This window comes from Equus caballus, chromosome 29, assembly GCF_041296265.1.
Source record: "Equus caballus isolate H_3958 breed thoroughbred chromosome 29, TB-T2T, whole genome shotgun sequence".
Taxonomy (NCBI): domain Eukaryota; kingdom Metazoa; phylum Chordata; class Mammalia; order Perissodactyla; family Equidae; genus Equus; species Equus caballus.
Window position 1 is genome coordinate 22,014,116 of NC_091712.1, and position 24,894 is coordinate 22,039,009.

General features: G+C 37.9%; 1 protein-coding gene across 21 annotated transcripts in view; it reads right to left on the reverse strand.

Annotated features, from left to right (window-relative positions):
- MYO3A (myosin IIIA) overlaps positions 1 to 24,894 on the reverse strand; it is a 218,021-nt gene that overhangs the window by 104,264 nt on the left and 88,863 nt on the right. For all 21 annotated transcript variants that reach the window (XR_011433841.1, XR_011433842.1, XR_011433843.1 and 18 more), the window contains 7 exons: positions 20,765 to 20,864; positions 18,757 to 18,873; positions 17,401 to 17,505; positions 17,212 to 17,295; positions 13,445 to 13,647; positions 1,644 to 1,742; positions 1,437 to 1,551 (listed from right to left, as the gene is read on the reverse strand). Coding sequence is in view for 18 of the 21 variants with exons in the window: in XM_070254779.1 (XP_070110880.1) it covers positions 1,437 to 1,551; positions 1,644 to 1,742; positions 13,445 to 13,647; positions 17,212 to 17,295; positions 17,401 to 17,505; positions 18,757 to 18,873; positions 20,765 to 20,864 (823 nt within the window). In the remaining 3 variants the exon portion in view is untranslated. The remainder of the gene's footprint in view (positions 1 to 1,436; positions 1,552 to 1,643; positions 1,743 to 13,444; positions 13,648 to 17,211; positions 17,296 to 17,400; positions 17,506 to 18,756; positions 18,874 to 20,764; positions 20,865 to 24,894) is intronic.

Here is a 24,894-nt window from a genome sequence, read left to right on the forward strand (position 1 = left end):
ACCATGGGACATTATGTTGCCTTTAAGAGAACTAATTTAGTACTACACTAGGCTATTTGAAGGAATTTTCACAAGCTATTGCCGAGTGAGAAAAATCTGACATAGAAAGTATTTGTATATAATCCCATATTAATAAAACAATGACCATCCTTCCAGATATATGTATATATTTGTGTGTGTGTGTGTGTGTGTGTGCGTGCTGTCTTCAAGTAGGATTTTATGACAGGGAGGTAAACAGGGGATGTTGGACTGTATATGCTGGGTTGTTAACATCCATGAGCTGGGGGAGGGGAAAGAGAGCAGATGTGGATGGAAGCGGATAAGACAGGGAAGAGTGAGCTGACAAAAAAGACTTTAAAAAAATCACTAGATGACCTGCAACTAAGATATACAGCTGTGTACATGGGGGGTTTGGGGAGATAAAGCAGAAAAAAAAATCACTAGAAATTGACAAGCTGATCTTCAAATTCATACAAATTCCCAAAACAGTCTTGAAAAAGAAGAACAAAGTTGGAGGACTCACACTTTCCAATTTCAAAACTTGTCACAAACCTACCCATAATCAAGACAGTGTGATATTGGCAGAAAGACAGACATATACAAAAAGACAATGGAATTGACAGTTCAGAAATAAATCCATACATCTGTGGTCAACTGATTTTCAACAAGGATGCCAAGACCATTCAATGGGGAAAGAATTGCCTTTTCAACAAACGGTAGTCATACAACTGAATATCTACATGCAAAAGAAGCTGGACCCTACCTCACACCAGACAAAAAAGTTAACTCAACTGGAACAAAGACCTGAATGTCAGAACTAAAACTATTCAACTCAGAAGCAAACTGAGGCACAAATCTTTGTGACTTTGTATTAGACAATGGTTTCTTACGTATGACACCAAAATCACAAGCAACAAAAGAAAAAATAGATAAAGTGGATATCATAAAAATGAAAACCTTCTGTGCTTGAAAGGACACCATCAAGAAAGTAGAGAGAAAACAGATGAGAGAAAATTTTTGCAAATCATATATCTGACAAGGGACTTGTATCCACAATGTAAAGAATTCTTACAACACAATAATAAAAGGACAACCCTATTAAAAATAGGCAAAGGAGCTGAATAGACATTTCTTCTAAGAAGATATACAAAAGACCAATAAGTACATGAAAAGAAGTTCAGCATCATAAGCCATTAGGGAAATGCAAATCAAAACCACAATGTAAAATGTTATATATATGTGGGAGACGTGAATATAAGTCAAATAAAAGGATTAAGGAGTTATTTTATAAGGTTGTTTCAGTAATTAAGAGAATGATTCACATAAAAGATTTAGCACAATGCCTGGCATATATTAATCACTAAATAAATGCTAATTCTTACCATTAGTGATGACAAAAGTTACTTCCTGAAGAGGGTCAGATGTCTTGTACTTACCTCCATTGTGAAACCTATGACTTTGAAACACTGCTCAATTAACTCATACTGGGATTTATAGAAACTATTATTCATCATGTCTTGTACTGTTCTGAGGTGGTCATTTTGTAAGTATCTAAAAAAAACAGAAAAGAAAGCATGGGTAAAAATCTAAAATTCAGTGAAAAGGGAAAGTAGTATTTACAGAAATATGACTTGCTGTCTTACCTAGGAGGCTTATTTTCAGACAATTTGTAATGGGCTAGTTTCTTCTTTTCGGCTAAACCAGCGTAGATGTAGTAAAAAATATGAAAATTCTTTTCTCCACTGAAAAAACAGGACATTTTTAGTAAGGGTTAGTAAGAAAATTTATTAATTGTTAAAGTTACTTGGCAATATAATTATCAGAACAACAACTGTGAGTGCCAATGTGGGCTTCCCAGAATACGGGATTTGGGCTTGCTATGGTTGTTGTTGTTATTTTTTTCAGCAACCACTCTTGTTAAATTGCAGACGCTGCTAAGCACTTTAAATGAATCATTCAACGCAAATTTGTGAGTGAATACTAGATGTTGTTCTAGACACTAGAGATGTAGCAGGACCAAACAGCCAAAAATCCCTAACTTCTTGGAGTTTACATGCCAGGGGGAGCAGACCGAAAAGGAAGCGTATCAATAACAGGGTATAGCACACCCGATGGTGATAACCGCGACTATCGCATTCACCTGCCCTAACCCCCTAGTTCCACATATTTCTCTCATTTTACGTACAAGGAAACTGAGGCTTGGACGGCTACCAATCTCCTCTCAGGTCACAGAGTTGATGGCTAAACTGGATTCAAACCAAAGTGTTTGCCTCCAAAGCCCATATCTTTAACTGCCTTGTGACACTGCATTTGTGGGGCTCAGTTTTCTCACTTGTATGAGGAATTTGTATCTGATGAGTCTCAAGGTCCGTGACTCTGTGGTTCTATGTATAAAAAGCATTTCCCAGGCTCTGGAGTAATACAATTAAGGAAATATGGGTCACAACAAGGTGAGTCTCTGCCTCAGGATGGTCAACAACATAACTGCTGGGACCTCAGGGTCTCGCTTCTCCTCTTTCCCTCATCTTCGTTTTGCTCTGGAGAGTCCTTGGGATGATCACATTATTCTCCAGGATCAGGCAAGTTCTCTTCAGAAAAAGAGAAGGAGGGTCTTCCTGTTTTACAGTTTCAGTCTCCATTGTCCCTCTCCGGCCCTGCTTTGCTTTGATGACTCTGAGGGCCGTTTGGGAGACCCCAGGTTTTGCATCTGACTTGTGGCATTGCCCTCCTCATCCTCCCGCTGCACCTTCCTCTTGTTTTGGGTTGGTCCTAATCCTCACTTGATTACTCACTCTATTATCACCAGGCTCACCAGACTGGGGTTGCGGCAGAGAAAGGTTCCTCTCACAGAGGCTAAAGTAATCACAACCCTCAACCCCTAAGGCCTTGCTGTTTCCATTTCTTTGTAAATTACTCCTCTTTCGGTTAGCATAAGACTCTCATCCCATCAGAAAACTTTGGATGTACCAGAGGGGCTGGGTCAGGACATACTGAACTGTCGGTGCACATGCGCTCCTCTCTGCCACTGATTAGTCAGGGTTCTCCAGAGAAACAGAACCAATGGGGTGCGTGGGTGTGTGTGTGTGTAGACAGAGAGAGAGACTGATTAAGAAATTGGATCATGAAATTGTGGAAGCTTGTAAGTCCCAAAATCTTCAGAATCAGCTGGCAGGCTAGAGACCCAGGGAAGAGCTGCAGTTTGAGTCTAACTGTAGTCTTGCTGGTAAAATTCCTTCCTGCCTAGAGGAGGTTAGTCACCTCCAGCCTTCCAAATGAGAGAAGGGAAACAGTCAACTTTGGCCCACTCTAGCCATCCTGTCCCTCCTAAGTGGGGAGAAAAGAACTGAGGAACACTTGTGACGCTCTCAGTCCGGAGGCGCAGGCTCATTAAAAGACTGAGACTGATCATAGGGCTATAGAACCTTCCCCTCCCCCACACCTCACCACCACATTACTAAAGGCCCATTTACAGCAGTTCCTTTTACCCAGGACCTCGTGTTTGGCATCAAGAAAAAATTACAAGGCATATTAAAAGGCAAAAGTTACAATTTGAAGAGACAGAGTAAGCATCAGAACTAGACATGGCAGGGATACTGGAATGATCAGACTTGGAATTTAAAAGTGATTAATATGCTAAGGACACTAATGGATAAAGTAGACAGCATGCAAGAACAGATGGGAAATGCAAGCAGAGAGATGGAAATCCTAGGACAGAGCCAAAAAGAAATGCTTGAGATTAAAAACTCTGTAACAGCAATGAAGAAGGCTTTTGATGGGCTTATTAGCAGACTGGATGCAGCTGAGGAAAGAATCTCTGAGCTTGAGGACATATTAATAGAAACCCACAAAACTGAAAAAGCAAAGAGAACAAAGACTGAAAAACACAGAACAGAATATCCAAGAACTGTGTGACAACTACAAAATGCATAAATAGACATAATTGGAAGGCAAGGAGAAAAAGAGAGAAAGGAACAAAAGAAATATTTGATACATTAATGACAGAATTTCCCCAAATCAATGTCAGACAAAAAACCACAGCTCCAAGAAGCCCAGAGAACACCAAGCAGGATAAATGCTGAAAAAAAAAAATACCCAGGAATATCATTTTCAAACTACAGAAAAGCAAAAGTAAAGAAAAAATATGGAAAGAAACCAGAAGCAAAAAACATCTTACATATAGAGGAACAAAGATAAGAATTCCATCAGACTCCTCCTCAGAAACCATGCAAGCAAGAAGAAAGTAGAGTGAAATCTTTAAAATGTTCAGAGAAAAAGACCACCAACCTAAAACTCTATACCCCACAAAGTTATTCTTCAGAAGTGAAGGAGAAATAAGGACTTTCTCAGACAAAGAAAAATCGAGGGAATTTGTTGCCAGTAAACCTGGCTTGGAAGAAATGCTAGAAGTTCTTTAGAGAGAAGAAAAATAACATAGGTCAGAAACTTGGAACTACATAAAGAAAGGGAGGGCATCAAAGAAGGAATGAGTGAGGATAAAACAAAAACTTTTATTTTTCTTATTCTTAATTGATCTAACAGATAACAGTTTGTCCAAAATAATAACAGCAACAAAGTATTCAATTATGTTTATATATAATATATATGCTGATGTATATTATTTTAGTGAAATCAGTGATGGCAATGATACAAGGACTGGAGAGAGGAAATAAGATTATTTTGTTATTAAAGGTGCTCACTATCTGTGAAGTACTATCGTGTTATTTGAATGTGGACTTGGATTAGTTGTAAATATATATTGAAAACTCTAGGGCAACCACTAAAGAAGTATAACTGATATGCTAAGAGAGGAGAGAAAATGGAATCACATAAAATGGTCAATTAAAACCACAAAAAGCAGAAAAAGAGTGAAAGACAAAAACAGGCACAAAGAACAAGGGTAACAATTAGAAGACAGTAACAAAACAAATACGATAGATATTCATCCAACTATATCAGTAATCACTCTGAACATCAATGGTCTAAATACACAAATTAAAAGACAGAGATTGCCAGAGGGAACAGAAACAAGACCTAACCATATGTTGTCTACAAGCAACACACTTTAAATATAAGGACACATATTGAGGCTGGCCCCATGGAATAGTAATTAAGTTTGGCATGCTCCACTTTGGCAGCCCAGGGTCACAGGTTCAGATCCTGGGCACAGACCTACACCACTAGTCAGCCACGCTCTGGTGGTGACCCACATATAAAGTGGAGGAAGACTGGCAGAGATGCTACTTCAGGGCTAGTCTTCCTCAGCAAAAAAGAAAAAGAAAAAAAAGAATAAATATAAAGACATATATAGATTAAAAGTAAATAGATGGAGAAAAATATACCATACTAACATTAATCAAAAGAAAGCAGCATAACTATATTAATTTCCGAGAGAGAAGAATTCAAAGCAAGGAAGGGATTAAGAAGGGCATTACATAAGATAAAGGGTTCAATTCTCCAAGAGATATATTAATCCTTAATGTGTATGGGCCTAAAAGCAGAGCATCAAATTATGTGAGGTAAAAACTGATAGAATTGCAGAGAGCAACAGATGAATCCACCATTATAGTTGGAAGCTTTAACACCCATCTATCTGCTGGACAGATCCAGCAGGCAGACAACCATTAAGGACACAGTTGAATGCAACAACATCATCAATCAACTGGATATAATGAACATCTATAGACTACTTCATCCAACAACTGCAGAGTTCACATTCTTCTCAAGCACACATGAAACATTCACCAAGACAGACCACAACCTAGCCCATAAAACACACTTTAACAAATTTAAAATAATAAATATCATAAAATATCTGCTCTTAGCCCACAGGGAATTAACTAGCAATCAATAACAAAAATATAACTGGAAAGTTTCAAAATATGTGGACATTAATGCACTTCTAAATAACACATGGATCAAAGAAGAAATCACAAGAGAAATTAAAAAATATTTTGAACTAGATATGAATATAAACACAACATCAAAATTTGTGGGATGCAGTGAAAGGACTGTTTAGAGGCAAATTTATAGCATTGAACACATACATTAGAAAAGAAGAAAGATCTAAAACAATCAAAGTTTTCAATTTAGGAAACATAAAATGAAGAGCAAATTAAATGCAAATTAAGCAGAAGAAAAGAAATAATAAGAAATAGAACAGAAATAAATGAAATTGAAAACCAGAACTGAATTGAGAAAAATCAATAAACCAAAAGCTGGTTTTTTGAGAAGATCAATAAAATCAGTAAACCTCTAGCCAGGCTAAGAAAAAAGAGAGAGGACAAAATTACTAATATCAGAAATAAAAGAGGGGATATCACTACATTTCTCACAGAAATTAAAAGGATACTACAGGAATAGTATGATCAATTCAATGCCCCAAAATTTGATAACCTAGATGAAATGGACCAATTCCTAGAAAGACATAATTTGCTAAAACTCACACAAGAAGAAATAGACAATCTGAATAGGTTCAAATCTATTAAAGAAATTGAATCAATAACTAATAACCTTCTAAAATAGAAAGCTCCAGGCCCAGTTGGGTTCACTAGTGAATTATACCAACCATTTGATGTAGAATTTATACCAATTCTCTACAATCTCTTTGAGAAGATAGAAGCAAAGGGACTATTTCTTAACTCATTCTATGAGACCAGCATTAAACTAATATCAAAACCAGACAAAGATATTATAAGAAAACTATAGACAAATATCTCTCATGAACATAGATGAAAAAAGCCTCAACAAAATATTAGCATATTGAATCCAACAATGTATAAAAAGAATTACACACCATGACCAAGTGGGATATATCCCAAGTATGCAAGTAAACATTCGAAAATCAATTCACATAATCCATCACATCAACAGGACAAAGAGGAAAAATCACATGATTGTATCAATGGATGCATAAGAAGCATTTGACAAAACCCAACAGCCATTCATGACAAAAACTCTCAGTAAACTAGGAATAGAGGGGAACTTCCTCAACTTGGTAAAAAATATCTACCAAAAAACCCCTACAGGTAACATCATACTTAATGGTGAGAAATAGAAAGCTTTCCCACTAAAGTCAAGAACAAGGCAAGGATCTCCACTCTTACTACTCCTTTTCACCATCTTACTGGAAGTCCTAGCCAATGCAAGAAGACAAGAAAAGAACATGAAAGGTATACAGATTGGGAGGGAAGAAATAAAACTGTCTTTGTTTGTAGATAATATGATTATCTATGCAGAAAATGCAAAAGAACTGACAAAAAACCTCCTGGAACAAATAAGCAATTACAGAAAGTTTGCAGGATACAGGTTAATATACAAAAGTCAATCACCTTCCTATATTCCAACAATGAATAAGGGGAATTTGAAATTAGGAACACAATACCATTTACATTAGCATCCCAAAAATGAAAGCGTTATAAATCTAACAAATTATATACAAGATCTATGTGAGGAAAATTACAAAACTCTGATGGAATAAATCAAAGAAGAACTAAGTAAATGGAGAGATATTCCACGTTCATGGCTAGGAAGACTCAATAATGTTAAGACGTCAGTTCTTCCCAACTTGATCTATAGAGTCAATGCAATCCCAATCAAAAGCCCAGCAAGCAATTTTGTGGATATTGACAGATTCTAAAGTGTATATGGAGAACAAAAGACGCCAAATAGCCAACACAATATGGAAGGAGAAGATAAAAGTTGGAGGACCGACAATGCCTGACTTTAAGACTTCCTATAAATGTACTGTAATCAAGACAGTGCAGTACTGGCAAAAGAACAGACAAATAGGGGCTGGCCTGATGGCATAGTGGTTAAGTGCACATGCTCTGCTTCAGCAGCCTGGTGTTTGCAGGTTCAGATCCTGGGTGTGGACCTAGCACCACTCATCAAGGCATGCTGTGGTGGCATCCCACATAAAATAGAGGAAGACTGGCACAGATGTTGGCTCAATGACAATCTTCCTCAAGCAAAAAGAGGCAGACTGGCAACAGATGTTAGCTCAGGGCCAATCTTCCTCACACACACACACAAAGACCCAAAAGAATAGACAAATACATCTATAGAACAGATAGAGAGCCCAGAAATAGACTCTCATAAATATAGTTAGCCAATCTTTGACAAAGGAGCAAAGGAAATACAGTGACGCAAAGATAGTCTTTTCAACAAATGGTGCTGAACAACTGGACATCCTCACGCAGAAAAAGAAAAGAATCCAAACACAGACCACACCTTTCACAAAAGTTAACTCAAAATGGGCCACAGACCCAATGTGTAAAACACTAAACTATAAAATTCCTAGAATATAAAATAGGAGAAAACCTGGATGATGATGGGTATGATGATGACTTTTTAGATACAACACCAAAGGCACAATCCATGAAAGAAATAATTGATAAACTGGACTTCATTAAAATTAAAAACTTCTGCTATGCAAGAGAATGAGAAGACAAGCCACAGACTGGGAGAAAATATTTGCAAAAGACACATCTGATAAAGGATTGTTATTGAAAATATACAAAGAACTCTTAAAATTCAACAATAAGAAAACAAACAACTCAAATAAAAAATGGGCCCAAAGCCTCAACAAACACCTCACCAAAGAAATACAGATGGCAAATAAGCATAAGAAAAGATGCTCCACATCTTATGCCATCAGGGAAATGCAAATTAAAACCACAATGAGATGTCACTACCCATCTATTAGAATGGTCAAAATCCAGAACACTGACAACACCAAATGCTGACGAGGACGTGGAGCAACAGGAACTCTCACTCATCACTGATGGGAATGCAAACTGGTATAGCCACTTTGGAAGACATCTTGGCAGTTTCTTACAAAACTAAACATATGATCCAGCAACTGAGATCATTTGTATTCACCCAAAGGAACTGAAAACTTATATCCACACAAAAATTTGCACACAGATGTTTTCAGGAGCTTTATTCATAATTGCCCAAACTTGAAGCAACCTAGATGTTCTTCAGCAACTGAACGGATAAATAAACTGTGACACATCCAGACAATGGAATATTATTCAGTGCTAAAAAGAAAGGAGCTATCAAGCCATGACAAGGCACGGAGAAACCTTAAATGCATATTACTAAGTGAAGAAAGCCAATTGAAAAGGCTGACTACTGTATGATTCCAGCTATATGACATTCTGGAAGAGGTAAAACTACGGAGACAGTAAAAATATCAGTGGTTGTCAGGGGCTGGGGGAGGGAAGGAAGAGTAGTCAGAGCAGAGAGGATCTTTAGGGCAGTGAAAATACTCTGTATAATAATGTGACAGTTGATACATGTCATATATTTGTCCAAACTCAAAGAAAGTACACCAGCAAGAGTCAATGTAAACTATGGACTTTGGGTGACAATGATATGTCAATGTTGGTCCATCAATTGTAACAAATGTAACATTCTGGTGTGGGATGTTGATAATGGGGGGAGGCTATACACGTGTAGGGTAGCAGTACGTATATCTGTACCTTCTTATCAATTTTGCTGTGAACCTAAAACTCGTGTAAAAAATACTCTTAAAAAAACTTCCCTAGATCTTCTCCTCGTGTATATTATGCAGTATAATCTCAGCTGAGATAGAAAATTTACCTTTGCTCTCCTTAGAAATCATTTATTCTTTCAGTACACAGAAGTTTTCCTCAGAAACAAAGGTGAACATATCCACGTATATTTAATTTCCAGTGATGCAGTTAAAGATGTTTGGGGTTTTAGGGTATCCCTGTCTTTATCGTACAATCTCTAGCTTTGTTTCAAGGTTCTGCCAAAAACCATTACAAGAGTAAATTTTACAGAAGCTCCTTAAGGGTTCCAACACACAATTCATGTAGATTTAAAAGAACATGGTTAAAGGTTTGGTATTTATGCCACATCCATAACTATTTAAGACAAACTATTTAGTCTTTCCTGAAAGTTAACAAACAAAAAACTTAATATGAAAGTGTACAGCTTGATAAAGGGATTAATGTGGATTTCTGTTCTTCCTTGTTAGTATTTCAAAAAGAAGGAATAAATTTTGAAAGAGAAAAATAACAGCACTCTTGATTAGCATGCATCCTGGGTTGAGTCTATCCCCTGAGTCTGGGAGGGCATGATATCACCCCGCCTTGGAGGAGAGTCCAAATGTCCAGGAAATCCAAATCTTTCAAGCGTCTAGGTCAGAGGGAACAAGAGCTTGAGAGAAAATAGGAGCAGAAGAAGGGACAGCAGAGGAGAGGTGTAAATGTTATTCTAGAGACCAACTCAGAAATATTTAGACATGGAGAGTGAAGAGAGGGTCAGAGGTTTCATATAAATGGAGGAGGGCGGTTCCCTTCCCCATAAAAGGGACCATGGGAAAAGAAAAAGGTTTAGGACAATGCACATTCAGTTGAATTCGATATGGAGGCAGGATATCCAGGTAGTTGGAAACGAAAAACGTGAACTCAGGAGATGAACATCTCTAAGTACATCTTTAGGTGTTAATCAGGTGGAGGTATCTGTTGAGGCCATGATACCAGAAGAAATTGCTAGTGAGAAAAGAGAAACATTTCAAGGGCAAATCTTTGGTAAATAAACATTTCTGGAATGCATGGATGAATCTAAGTTAGAGAAGAAAATCTCAGAGAGGTAGGAGAGGAACCAGGAGAATCCAGTGGTGGAAGCAGACAGGTGAGCATTTCAAGAAAGAGTGTCTACAGGCTCAGATGCTGAATTGAGGACGGCACATCGTTTAGAATGGCTGCACTCACACTTTCCACACCCCCAGCTGTTACCTGTTGCAGTTACCAGTAACAACGCATTGAACCCTAACATTGTACATGAGCGAGGTTAGAACAAAACCAAAAGTTTAGTTCTTGTCTTTTCTCATCAGAAAATAACAGAACTCTGAGACTGGCACAGCACATAATTTAGTGTGCTTTGTTCTAATCAAATCACATTGATTGCTCTGTGTGTCACACCTTTAATGCTTAAATGATGCAGTGTACAATTAGAGAATGACTCATAAATGGAGACATGTAAAATTGTTGGTTTTCCATTCAATTATCACTTTACATTTACTGAGAACTGTAATTTGACAGGATCTGGAGATGCTATAGGAAATATACTGACCTTCAGTGGATAAACAATAGGAGAGTTAAAGAAACAGGAAAAAAATACATCGCCAAAAATTACCCATCTCATGTGCTGTCCTAACTACATCAAAGCTGTACTTGAGCAGACAGAGCACGAGAGCATCCCACACATGCTCCTATGACCAGAGGTTCCCAGGTCAGAATGGCCTGGGGATAAACGCAGGCTCTCAGCAAGTAACCAAACGGTACTTCTCTGACTCTGGCCCCACCCCTAATTGTGGATCTTTGAATACTTCCTCAGAGTCTCACTCCGCCATTTACAGGAAGGTTTCAGGGCTGTCTTCTGTGTGTTCACCTGCCCTGGCCCCTGGGATCACCTAAGCAGCCCAGATCTCTAACGCCCTCAAAACTGTGGCAAAGTCCTCGCAAGGGTGCGGCTTACCTCATCTGTGAAACCTTCGAATCTTCAACAAAGGGGCCAGCAATAAGGCTTGGAAAGCCAACAATGCAGCTTTGCATTCATAAGGCCCCATAGGATATTCATGAAACAGTGCTTTTAATTTTTCATTTTTAATTACAGCTCCCCCCACTACGGCTCCCTCCTCCAAGACATGCAGTGTCCTGGGTCCCTCTCGCTTGCCACGGACCTGGTCCCGCTTAGCGGATTAACTCACTGCCTACTTTCCTGAGAGATTAGAAACCAACAGGTGATCACCAAGCTTTGTATCAAAGCATCCGTGGCTCTCAGGAGACCATGAGCTGATTTACTGCAGGACTCCCATCTCACTCAGCTTTCTCCCTCCTGTGCCTAGTACAGTTCCTGGCACACAGTAGGTGCTCAATAAATATTTACTAAATGGATGAATGAATGGTGGACTTTGGACTCAGACAGAGAGACACGGGTTCAAACCCCAACTCAGTCAATTATTAGTTTTTTGACCTTAGGCAATTTATCACAATACTCTTAGTTTCAGTTTCCTCATGTGAAAAATAGACAATAATATCCTGTCATATCACTGTAAAAATTAAAAGAGATACTGGATATAAAATGCTCAGCACAGTGCCTGACATAGAGTAATTGCTCCATAAATAATATTTTCCCTTCCTCCACAGGCGAGAGCACGACTTCGGCCACTTTGTTGACGTCTCCTGCAGCGTCTCGTAAAGTGTTGGGCATGGGAGAGAAATGCAATCAACGCTTGCTGACCTAAACTGTAGCAACAGGAGAAAAGTGCCTGAAACAGCTACAATTTACATTTATGAGAATTATCTAGCATTGACTTCAACAAGCTAATTTTCTTCTTGAAACTAAGTAGCCTCTTTTAAAAATTTGTCCTCCAAAATCATCTACATTTAGAAGAGGATTTAAGTTACAACTTACATGATAGTACCATCATTAGAAATATAAAAATAAATGTGGTCAGAGATTGGGGTGGCATGACACGGGCAGAGGCAAAAAGAGAAGGGTAAGTTCATTTAAGAAAAATAATGGTCCGCTCTGGTTCTTCTCTGCCACCTCAGATCCATTCCCCACTCTTCTTTGCCTTGCTCTGTGACCCCAAAGGCTAACCTCTGCAGACTGTGATACCTGGGCTCCCTTGCTCTGGCTTCCAGTGAGGTTCAGCCAATAGGAAGCACAGGTAGGACACTGGAAGGAGGGAGAAGAAAGAGGTTGGAGTACTTGTCCCCTGCTCTCCCCCTCACAGCGGTGTGCTCCTTTGTGGAAACAGCTCCTGACGGACAGCCCCTCCTCCAGGCCTAGGGGTGGCAAGGGTTTCTCCCCGCTGTCCCTCTGTGGGTATCTCACCATTTATTCTTGGTTCTTCAATGCCCACTCCATCTCTACAAACAGTCTTCTCAGTCAAACCCTTTGAACTTGTTCTTTCCTTTCAGGATCCAGACTGATACAGTGTATTTACACGTATAATAAAAAATGTACCTACTAAGAATTCTTCTCTTACATTTCTGATATTTCATTCGCACAAATCACAAAAAGCTTCTCTAGAATTTAAAAATATAATTGAAATCAGTTTTGTGTAGGAAAATGTATTCTCGCCTATTTCAGAAATAGCACTAATTTATCCTGTTAGTACCTCCATGATGGGATTAGGTTTTCTATCTGTTATCATATCTTCTACTGGACGTAACCCATATGAGACGTAAGACAGGGCTGAGGGATGTCTTTTTTCCAATAGTAAGTGCCTGCACGTAGTAGGTGATCAATAAAATTTTGTTGAATTTGTGTTGAGTGAGTAAGAAATTTCACTATTAAAACAGAAGCATTACGTTATATATAAACTTATATATATATATAAGATATATATAAACTTTGCTTATGTTTCCCAGAAAATAGGAGATATTTGATGTTAACTTACATGGCTTGGTGGATAACTCGGGATTTCTCCAGAAGGTATTCAGAAATCTGTGCTCCCACTACAGCTCCAGAAGAGGTAAATTTCATTTCTAAATATTTTCCAAATCGGCTGGAATTGTCATTTATGACAGTGCAGGCATTGCCAAAGGCTTCCACCAAATTGTTCACTTGTAAAATCTTCTCTTGCAGGGTTCTATTATTAGCCTAGAGAAAATGTCAAGATATTAAAAAAATGAAAAAATTAATTTTACACACAATAAAATGTCTCTTCTTTGATAAGCACTTTATATAGATGACACATAAAAGCATATTCCTGGCATAGTGCCAGGTGTTACAACCTGGTATATTTTTCCCTCCCAAATGTGCATGCACTTGCTTGCTTTCTTAGAGGGGTGAAGCGATATTCTGTCCTTTTTCTATTCAAATACAATTCTGTTCGGCGCCTGATTTACAAACACCATTGATAAGCAGTCTGCACGTACTGAAGCACACCTCTCACTTCATTATTCCTCCTCTAGCTGCCTGGGCCTCCATCCAAATGTTCCCCAAAGCCAGAAGCACTTCGCTCGCTTCCACGGAAGGCGCTAAATATGAAACTAAAGGAGTAAAGATAATTTGTGAATTCAGAAGTAAAGGAAAGGGAATAATTGTGAAAACTTTCACAAAAATTGGACTGGAGTGGAACCCCGGTCAAGGGCCACAGCCCTACTTGGCTGTTCCTCTATTTTCTCCTACCCCATCTCATATTCTCCTCCCCTCAAACAAGTGTCATGTTGGCTTTTCTTCCCTTTACCATTTTACCTGAAATTCCACCAAGCAGATATTTATTTGGGTTAACAACCAACCTCTTTTAGAAAAGCATCCCCTCGTAGAGGATTAAGGAGGTATCCGTTATTGACATCTTGTTAGAAAGTGGATCACGTAGATTATTTTCAGCGTTATACCTAACTGAGATTAGCTATGTTAAAGGCATGAAATTTTCTAAGTAAGGAGAGGACCAGTAGGCATTTCTGGAATACAGGATACACTAGAATTTGGTGGGCTGGAGGGGGCATTCACAGTGAGGTTTTTAGGACATGTAAGGACTTTGAGTATCTTTTAAAAGAGGCAATAAGGGGTGAAAGAAGAGAAGAGCGAGAATTCGGACAAACTTGCTCTTTCAAAATGTTGCATGGGGGTCCGGACCCGTGACCGAGTGGTTAAGTTGGCGTGCTCCGCTTCGGCAGCCCAGGGTTTCCACGGTTCAGATCCTGGGCGCGGACATGGCACCACTCATCAGGCCATGTTGAGGCGGCGTCCCACATGCCACAACTAGAAGCACCCACAACTAAAATATGCAACTATGTACTGGGGGGATTTGGGGAGAAAAAGCAAAAAAAAAAAAAAAAGAAGAAGATTGGCAACAGTTGTTAGCTCAGGTGCCAATCTTAAAAAAAAAATGTTGCAAGGGGCTGGCCTTGCTCCCATGAAATGGTGAGAAAACATTTTCATCCACCTCTACTAAATAGCAGTGCCCTGCTAAGTAAGGTTTTGAGGACTGCATATTACAACGGTAAATTATATCTACCAAACACCCCATTTTTGCATCTGGTAAATCTTTATCAAGGAGGTAAGTGAAAGACATGATATGACCTGATAAAGGTAGAATTCTGATAAATACATCACCATTCCCAACTAATATTAAATCACATTTTCACATCTAGAACAGGAGAAAGAGATTAGATAACAAGTTTGCTGACATCTACAGAACACCATTCACCTACAAGTTAATCCGTTATTGATGAGAAGTTCTATCACCCACAAATCAAGAAAGAACAGCAAAGGCACTAACGGAAGCCCACTGAATACACTAATTCAGAAGTTCAACTCTTCTATGCCAGAATAGTATGCTGTGCCTCACTACCCCTCTCCTTCCAAAATTACATCTTCACTGTACTTAAAGTCTTGTAGAATCATGCTTATCCCAGAAGTAAGGAGAGGGGAGTTGATGGGCAAGGGGACAGGCAGGGTACTGAGACAACAGCCCTAAGGCAGCACTAGCTTCCTGGTCTCTACTGGCTCCTCCAGTCCTGAGGGGTCACAGCTCTGGCTAGTAGAGGTCATGTTAGTCCACTGAGCAAAATATGTTTCTATTCCATACCAGCACACGTGACAGAAAATAAGAAAGCCAGTCAATCGATTTTTAATAAGAATTTGAAATTCTCTTTACTGTTATTTTGAAAATAAATTAGAATCAATTAAGCAGCTGTTTGGACATTATGAGGTCTCATCCTTTTACAGAGAGATTAGGTCTGCCTTATATCCACAGTACTTATAACACAAGGTTCTTATAATCATGGTGATGGCAAAAATTTTAACATGACTCTAATTGTAACTATGTAGATCATCATAAAAATTTTCACAGGGATACGTTGTTTGCAATGATTTTTTTTAAGCCATTTAGCCTATGAGAACACATGATTCTTGACTTATCTCATTTCAAGGACTCTATCTGGAAAATCAAACCCAGTCTCTATCCTCATCTTCCCTTTAACTGTGATTTCTTATATGTGATTTCTTATTATTGAGTTTAAGAGATTTTAAAAACATATATATTCAGGATATAAGTCTTTTATTAGATATGTGGCTTGCAAATAGCTTCTTTGAGTCTGTAGCTTGTGGTTTCATTTTCTTTTTCTTTTTTCTTTTTTTTGAGGAAGATTAGCCCTGAGCTAACATCTGCTGCCAGTCCTCCTCTTTTTTGCAGAGGAAGACTGGCCCTGAGCTAACATCTGTGCCCATCTTCCTCTACTTTATATGTGGGACACCTGCCACAGCATGGCTTGACAAGTGGTGCATAGGTCCGCAACCAGGATCTGAACCGGCAAACCCCAGGCCGCCAAAGCAGAATGTGTGAACTTAACCACTGCGCCACCAGGCCGGCTCCTGTGGTTTCATTTTCTTAATGGTATCATTCAGAGAACAAAAGTTCTTAATTTTGGTGAAATCAAATTTTTCCCTTTATGGATGATGCTTTTTATGTTGTATCTAACAGTTACTGCAGCTTTATAGTAAGTCTCAAAATCAACTAGGGTTAATCCTCCAACTTTGTTCTTTTTCAAAATTATTTAGTTATTACAGCTCCTTTGCCTTTCCATATAAATTTTTGACTCAGCTTTAAATTTCTACCAAAAAGAAATCCTGCTGGGATTTTTATTGTAATTTCACTGAATCTACAGATCAGTTTGTGGAGAACTGACAAGTTAATAATACTGAGTTGTTTAATCCATGAACATGGTATATCTCTCCTTTTATTTAGGTCTACTTTGATTTCTTTTATTAACTTTTTCTATTTTTCAGCATACAAATCTTGCACATTTTATAAGATTTAGATTTAAACACTTCTTTTTTTTGTGCTATTCTAAATGATACTCAAGTTTCAAATTCCAATTAATCATTGTTGGTATATAAACATAATATATAAATACAATTGATTTTTGTGTATGAACTCCCCTTTAACCTACTAGCAACAAAAGGAGAGAAAGAAAAGAAAGCATTCAGTGAACGTGTTGGAGCTACAAAGAGAGGAAATCACATTTATAAAGTCTCGCCTACTAGGAGTGAGAAAAGTTAGAATATCTTCAAAACAGACCATATGATTTTTAGATTGTCATATTTTAAACTCACAAATAATAACACGTGTGTTTTATAATTTCTGTGCATTATTAAATGTGGGAACTAGTGAATATTAATCTAATCAGTTATATTAAGTTCTGAAATATTTCATACCTTTCCGAGCACGGTCAGCTGCTGAACTAAAAGATGAGCACTTTCTGTCTTTCCAGCACCACTTTCTCCGGAAATTACAATGCACTGCACAATGAGAAAGGAAAATCCTAAGAAGACTTTATCCTCACAAAATTCAGCTGACGCAAGAAACTAAGTGGGGAGTTTCCAAGACTGTGAGACTCTCTTTACCTGATCTGAGTTGTATGTTACCATAGACTGGTACCCTATGTCAGCCATTGCAAAGATGTGAGGAGGATTGGCAGTTCTCTCTGCACCAATATATAGTTTGGAATGCTAAAAATGAAAAAGAACACATTTTGTAGGGATTTTGTTTTTATTCTTGTTTAAACCCTTGTTTATTTACAGAAAGAGCTAATTTTTAAACCAAAACATAAATCAAAATACCACCCAGACATTACATACGTGTTACACACACATTCCACACACTTACATACTTGTACAAATCATGCACAGTTACGTAAAATAAAAGCCTGACATAATACATCCCAGAAACGTGATATAATATAGTATGATATAATAGCACTCTGGAAGTGGTATTTAAAAGAAGACTCTTTTTTAGAAGTGCATAGCAAGTCTAAAGTAGAACTTGAGGTTTCAAAAATACTATTATTTCTTTAAATAAAGACATTTTATAACTAAGATAATCAGGAAGCATTTTTTTGACTCTTCTTCGGATATAATAATGTCTGACATATGATCGCTTCTTTCCTTTCACATTATTTCACATACATTCTCTCATTTCATTTGTTGTAGATCACATAGTTAATTGATGGCAGAATGTGCACCAAAGCCCAGAACGTCTGAAACTTAGGCCAAGATTCATAAATTTACCATTATTTTTGTAAATTGTAAGGTGATAGAGGATGATAGAATTATATATTTTTCATACATAAAAATAAAACTAGCAGGCACAGCATTAAATAATTTGGAGTATACTAATAGTGAGAAGAGAATGGGCCCCATCAAAAATGAAAAACAGCCTAGTTTAATTCCACAATACTAGTCTATATTTAAACCTTAGGGGTTGAATAACAGATAATTATATACTTATATTCATAAAACACACATTATCTGATATTAAAAACCAATCAATATATCAAGTAGAATTTTTAAACTCATAATGACAAGCTTTACAGCCATTAAATATATATTACCTATATAAACAATGTAATTGTCCTTTTGACTCTCCCATACTTGGTTCAGAGGTAGACATTAAGTATAGGCATCTGTTTATTGATATGATGCATATTACCAATAACTGGAAGTAATTAACACTCTGCAACATACTTTCAGAAAAAGGAAGGCCACAAACTGCATCCAGATTGATTCATCTTCTATTTTTTATAATGTTTTAACAATATTCTTTATGTTTTAACAATAATTATTTATTGTTTTAACAATAATTATTTAACTGTTTATTCAAGGTATTGAATAAAATTTCTTTAGCATCATTTAAATTAATTTAACTATCTGAAGAGCATAACTATTCGTACAAAGTAAGAGAACTCAAGCCACACCACATACCTCTGTAGAATAAAGACCCAAACTTTGAAAAGGGTTAAGAGCAATGAGTATATCTCCCACATAGATATAAATCTGATCTCTGGAATAACACTTCTCAAGTTGCTCCGAGACTGTATTCTATAATAAAATAAAAATAATTTCTTTTACTTAAAAAATCATTTATGGTCAATCACTATTTAAAAAGTAAACCATAATAAATGAAACGTCTGGAATCTGGACCAAGGGTCACAAAGAAATAGACATACTGACAGTAAGGAGTGTAACATCCCGTCAGCAACTACCCCTTCATGTGACAAGCTTTTCCCTGTGTTTTGAGAGCCACAGAGGGACGTCATGGTTACCTGTGTTTTCCAAAGGGCACATTATATTTATACAGATGTTATCTGTATAAATAAGTAAATGCAGTAGATGAAGTAAAGAACACTAGATAAAGGAAGGGAAGATACAGGGAACGTGATGTTATTCCAAGTCGAGGGTATTCACTGGCTCTGTGCAATGCCCTAGCTCTTTGCTTAGACATTTGACTTGGAGGCAGAGTGAAAAGTTCAGAAAAGTAACTTTCATAGTTGATAAATCATTTGAGTACATGCAATCAATCTTAATAATGTCAGAAATCATCATTTATAGTACATGACACAAGAGAGAAGGCAAAGACCTAAGGCCAAAAAAAAAAAAAGACAAAAAATAAAACACAGACAATAGAAAAAACACACCTCATGTTTAATACATAGGTCAGCAATACAACTACAAAGCCTTCAAGCCCTGGAATTCAGATTATCGGAAAATCTGATACGTGATGATTCATAAAGGCGTTGGCAATCTCTGACTTGCAAACACTATTTGATTGCAAGATGTCTGATGTTTTCAAGAGAGATTATTTTGAGGAAGTGCTTGTGATGTTTATGCAACCTTAAATTTACCAAATGACTACTTCTTTTCAGAAGATATCTCCTGATTTGTTGCATTTCTGAACAAAATGCTCAGGCATGTATCAGGAGTATTAAAAAATAAAAATCTGTTGATCAGGCAGGATAGTGATCCCAACCTTTTACTGAAAAGAAGCTATTTATTTCTCTAATGATCTGACTATCTGGAATAAAGGGGATGAGGAGAAAGAAGGCTGAGAATATAATTTACTGGCTTGGATTTGTACCTTCACAAGAGATGTCTGAAATATTTCTGAGGTTATGGGATAAGGACTTTCAAGCAGAAATTAGTGCCCAAAAGGTTAGCTCTGTGAAAGCAGGGGCTTTGTGATCCCACAAGGGGGACCACAGACCGTGGTAACAGACAGGCTCTCAAGGTGTCTTAGAGGCTTGCAGGTATTGCCACTGAGCGTGGAACAGGACAGGAAAAAGAGGAAAAAGATGCCACACAGTGGTTGTAGGAAGCAGACTGGTTTTTGACCACAGTAAATCATCCCTTTGAGACTCCCAGAAAGAACTGGGGAGAAGAAGCGGTCGCCAACCTAAGCAACTCACACTCATGGGAACTCACACCTTTGTAAGCTGAGTATCGAAAAAAGAAGAAAAAGGAGCTGGCCTGGTGGCACAGTGGTTAAGTTTGCACGCTTCACTTCATTGGGCTGGAGTTCACAAGTTTGATCCTGGGCACAGACATACCACTCCTCAAGCCATGCTGTGGCGGCATCCCACACAGAAGAACTAGAAAGATTTACAACTAGGATATACAACTATGTACTGGGGCTTTGGGGAGAAAAAAACCAAAGAGGAAGATTGGCAACAGAGGTTAGCTCAGGCCCAATCTTCCTCACCAAAAATGCCTGCGAAAAAAATGAAGAAGAACAAACTGACACCAGGCTGGAGAGATCTGGAAATTTGAGTTATACAGATTAAAACTGAAGATAGGAGAGAGAATCATGAAGCGTAACAGACACAGAAAGCATGAGATTTACAGATGCCATTCAAATAACCTCCTGCTCACATCACTTCTATAAATTTTTTAAAAAATCTAGAATGTTTAGGTTTAATTAAAGTGAATTTCTTACCTCATCCAAAACTTCTAGGGTTGCTAAATCATCTACATCCTTCAGGCTGGAAACCAGAGATCTGCTGAAGTTACCTTTCTTGGTGTGAATACGTTCATGTCTGTGGAGCGAAACAAAAAGGAAAACCCTTTCTGATTTGAGAGTTTATTACTGATCACAGTGGAAGCAAGTGTCAGATACATGGGAGGCTGAAAAACTTCTACGATGTTGATTTACTAAATTTAATGATAACCATTTACGAGAAAATAGCCTAATGTAGTTTATCTCTTTGTTTTCTCCACACCTTTGGAAAGATGCAACATGTTAAACTGACTTCATGAATGATCAAAAGAGCTCATTATTTCTATCAAGAACCATCCTATATATAATTTGCTTTAAAGCTTCCTCTAAATTTCTACGTGTGATTTAATCTGTTACAAAGTGGTGAGTCAGAGAGATTTGAATTCATTCGATTTCCAATTTTGTCTGAGGTAGTTAAGCCATCGGTGGTCAAGGAACGGTAATTTTAATATCATTATTCAGCAAAATTTAAGAGGAATACAAAATAAACCACACTGTGGATTTCCAAACAGTTAAATGTATGTAGAAAATTGATTTCAGGCACTAGCAAGTTTATTTTCAAAGTAAACATTTCAGCAACTTTCAATAACAGCATAAAGACCTTGATTTGACATGAAGGCTGCAGAAATTGCTGAAGTAAACACAAGGGTTTGCTTCAACTTTTCTGGACATGAAATTATCATCCACTTTATTTTGAGCAGAACCGTATTTTCAGTGTTTATTTTTAGACATACTTTGAAGTATTTGAATTTGCCCATTAGGGGAAGGAAAAAATAAATGATGAGGAGTAATACGAATCATACCACTTACTCAGTAAACTTTAACGGTTTCTCACTGCTTAGAGAATTGCCGCTATTGATAAACTGTCCCCACCTCTACCCATGGCCAGACCCTGCTTTTGTGCACCCAATTCCATCTCCTCTCACGTGTTCGAGGACATCACTCCTGCTGGCTCCTCTCTTACTCCTACATCACTCATTTTCCCCTCAGCTGTTACAGTGTCCATCTCAAAACAAACAAACACCCTTCCTGGACATCTGTTTCCTCCATCTTAGGCTCCATTTCCTTGCTTTATAGTGAAAGTACTCAGAAGTATTATCTATACTTAATTTCTTTAATTTCTCTCCACCCATTAAGAAAACTCATTTCAATTAGGCTGTCATCTCCACACTTCATGGAAACAGCTTTCGTTAAGGACATTCATGGCCATCACATTGCTAAATCCAATGGTCAATTCTAAATCCTCATTTTACTTAACCTATTGGCAACATCTGACAAACTCCTTGAATACATTTGTCTTGGGGTCCTATACACTTTTGATTCTCTTCCTTACCTCAGTGGCATCTCCATCCCGGTATCTTCTTCTAGTTCCTCCTTATCTTTCCTCATAATTGTCACATTTTGGAGCCTCCCAGACTTCAGTCATTAGAGCTGTTTTCTTCTCTATCTACATCACTTCCTGATTTCATAGCTTTAAATACCACTCATGGACTGATTACTCTGTTGATCTCTAGACTTAAGTATCCAATGGCTTACTCAACACTTCACTTGGAAGTCTAGTAGGCAGACTTAACACATCCCAAACCATGAATACCCTAGCCCTAAACTGCTCCTGCCCCATGATCTCATCTCAGTAAATGGTGACTCCATTCTTCTGATCATTCAGGCAAGGAACCTTAAAGTGATCCTTGGCTCTTCTCTTTCTCTAACATCCCTCATGCAGTCTATATACAAATCCCATCAGCTCTATCATCAAATTATGTCTAGAACCAAAGATTTCTTACCACCATCACCTCCACCATATTTCATCTCGCAACCACAACAGCCTCCCAAGTGGTGTCCCTGTGCCACCTTTGTCTTCTCACGCTCTTCTCAACACCGCAATCAGAGTGATCTTTCAAAAAATATGTAAGATTTTTCCTTTGTTTTTGTTATTTCCTCTTCAGCCCCATCTGTGTGATGAAACTTTATTCACCTTTCTCAATCCACCTCAAATGCCACCTCTTTTAAACCCCTCAGCATAATTCCATCCATCCTTCAGGACAAATAACTTAGTTAACTAATTTCAGTCAATCATTTGTGTACTTATTCCCTTTTCTAGACTATAAAGTTCTTCAGGAAAGGGATATCTCTTAAGTATGGTGCTGGAACAACTGGACATCCACATGCAGGGAAAAAAAAAGAATCTAGACACTAAACTTACACCTTTCACAAAAACTAACTCAAAATGGATCACAGACTTAAATGTAAAATGCAAAAGTATAAAATTCCTAGAAAATAACATACGAGAAAATCTAGATAACCTTGGGTTTGGAAATGAATTTTTAGATACAACACTAAAAGCACCATGCCTGAAAAAAATTGGTAAGTTGGACTTCATTAAAATGAAAACTTCTGCTCTGCAAAAGACACTGTTAAGAGAAGATAAAGCGAAGCCATTGACTGGGAGAAAATATTTGCAAATCACATATCTGATAAAGAACTTGGATCTAATGATAGGAATGGTGTTTTATTCCTATTTGCGATTCTTAGATTCTTCCATAATAATTTTTATAGCACTTACAAAAATTTATAATTATGTACTTTTTTGTGTGGATAATTCAGTTAATATCTGAACCCCTTACTACAATGTAAGCTCCAAGATGCATGAGACTATGTATCTTTAGTCCCCCACTGTATCCCAGGAACAAGCAGATTATTTAGAACATAGTAGGTCCTCAATAAATGTTAGCTGGATGAATGAGTGACTGCACATCCCCCACTATTTCAGGTGCAGGATTTGAACATAGTCTGTTTCCACATTTGCTGAGATCAACAAGTGTCATCTTATTTAACCCCCTATTTCCAAAGAGATTCATGTTATTTTTAAGAAAACTTCTTTCTAGAAATCCAGTTATCCATTTAATTGAAGTGACGAGCCCTGAATTTTTCATCTGTTTTTATGGGCCCATTTGGCAGCTAACGGCTATTCCCGGAGAATGACAAAGAGCAGATGGTGAAGAAGAGGTGGATCAATATTTGGCTGGCCGGTACCCTCACGCTCCACTCCTGTGAATTCATCCTCCATGATGCTTTTGGTATTAGCGTCCAAAAATTCAGAAAAGATTTTGTTATTGTGATTATTAAAATCCTCTGATGGGGGCCAACCCAGTGTCGTAGTGGTTAAGTTTGCATGTTCTGCTTCAGCGGCCCAGGGTTCGCTGATTCAGATCCTGGATGTGGACCTATGCACTGCTTGGCACGCCATGCTGTGGCAGGCGTCCCACATATAAAGTAGAGGAAGATGGACATGGATGTTAGCTCAGGGCCAGTCTTCCTCAGCAAACAAGAGGAGGATTGGCAGCAGGTGTTAGCTCAGGGATAATCTTCCTCAAAAAAAAAAATTAAAATTAAAAAAAAACACCTCAGATGGCTCCCCATTTTCTACAGTTGACTTAAAAATTTCTTGGCATGGACTTCATGGACCTTCATAGTCCTGTTTCAAACAATCTTTCCAAAATCCATCACCCACCATCTCTGTACAGAACACTCCCCAATGTGCCAAGTATTTTCAAGTTTCTGTGCTTTTGCTCATTCTATTTTCTCTGCCTAGAATTATTTTCCTTCCATGTCTGGCAAAATTCTACTTATTACGCAAAGTCAGGCTCAAATATCACTCTCTCCGTGAAGCCACTGCAGGACTTTTCAGAGCAAATGCACCGCTAATAGAGAAGCTTTCACATTTAATTAGGTACGTTCATCATTCCTGCCAGCCTGGGAGAAACTCGTGGACAGAAACCAAGGCTTATTCAGCTTTCTATGTCTGGGATCAAGGATACAAAGATGTAAAATACAATTGGTGGCCGGAATATTAAGAACTACCCAACCAGCCAGTGTGCAGAGAATAGCATCTTTTAGTGTGACCCATCCTATGTCTTTCCCTTTTAGTTCCCATCCCACCACTTCCGGCAAGCCTCTTAACAATAAGCCAGCTCAGGCACCAACACCTACCTGACCCACCATCTTTCTCACCTCTCACCACAATACACTTTTTTTTTTTTTAAAGATTTTATTTTTTTCCTTTTTCTCCC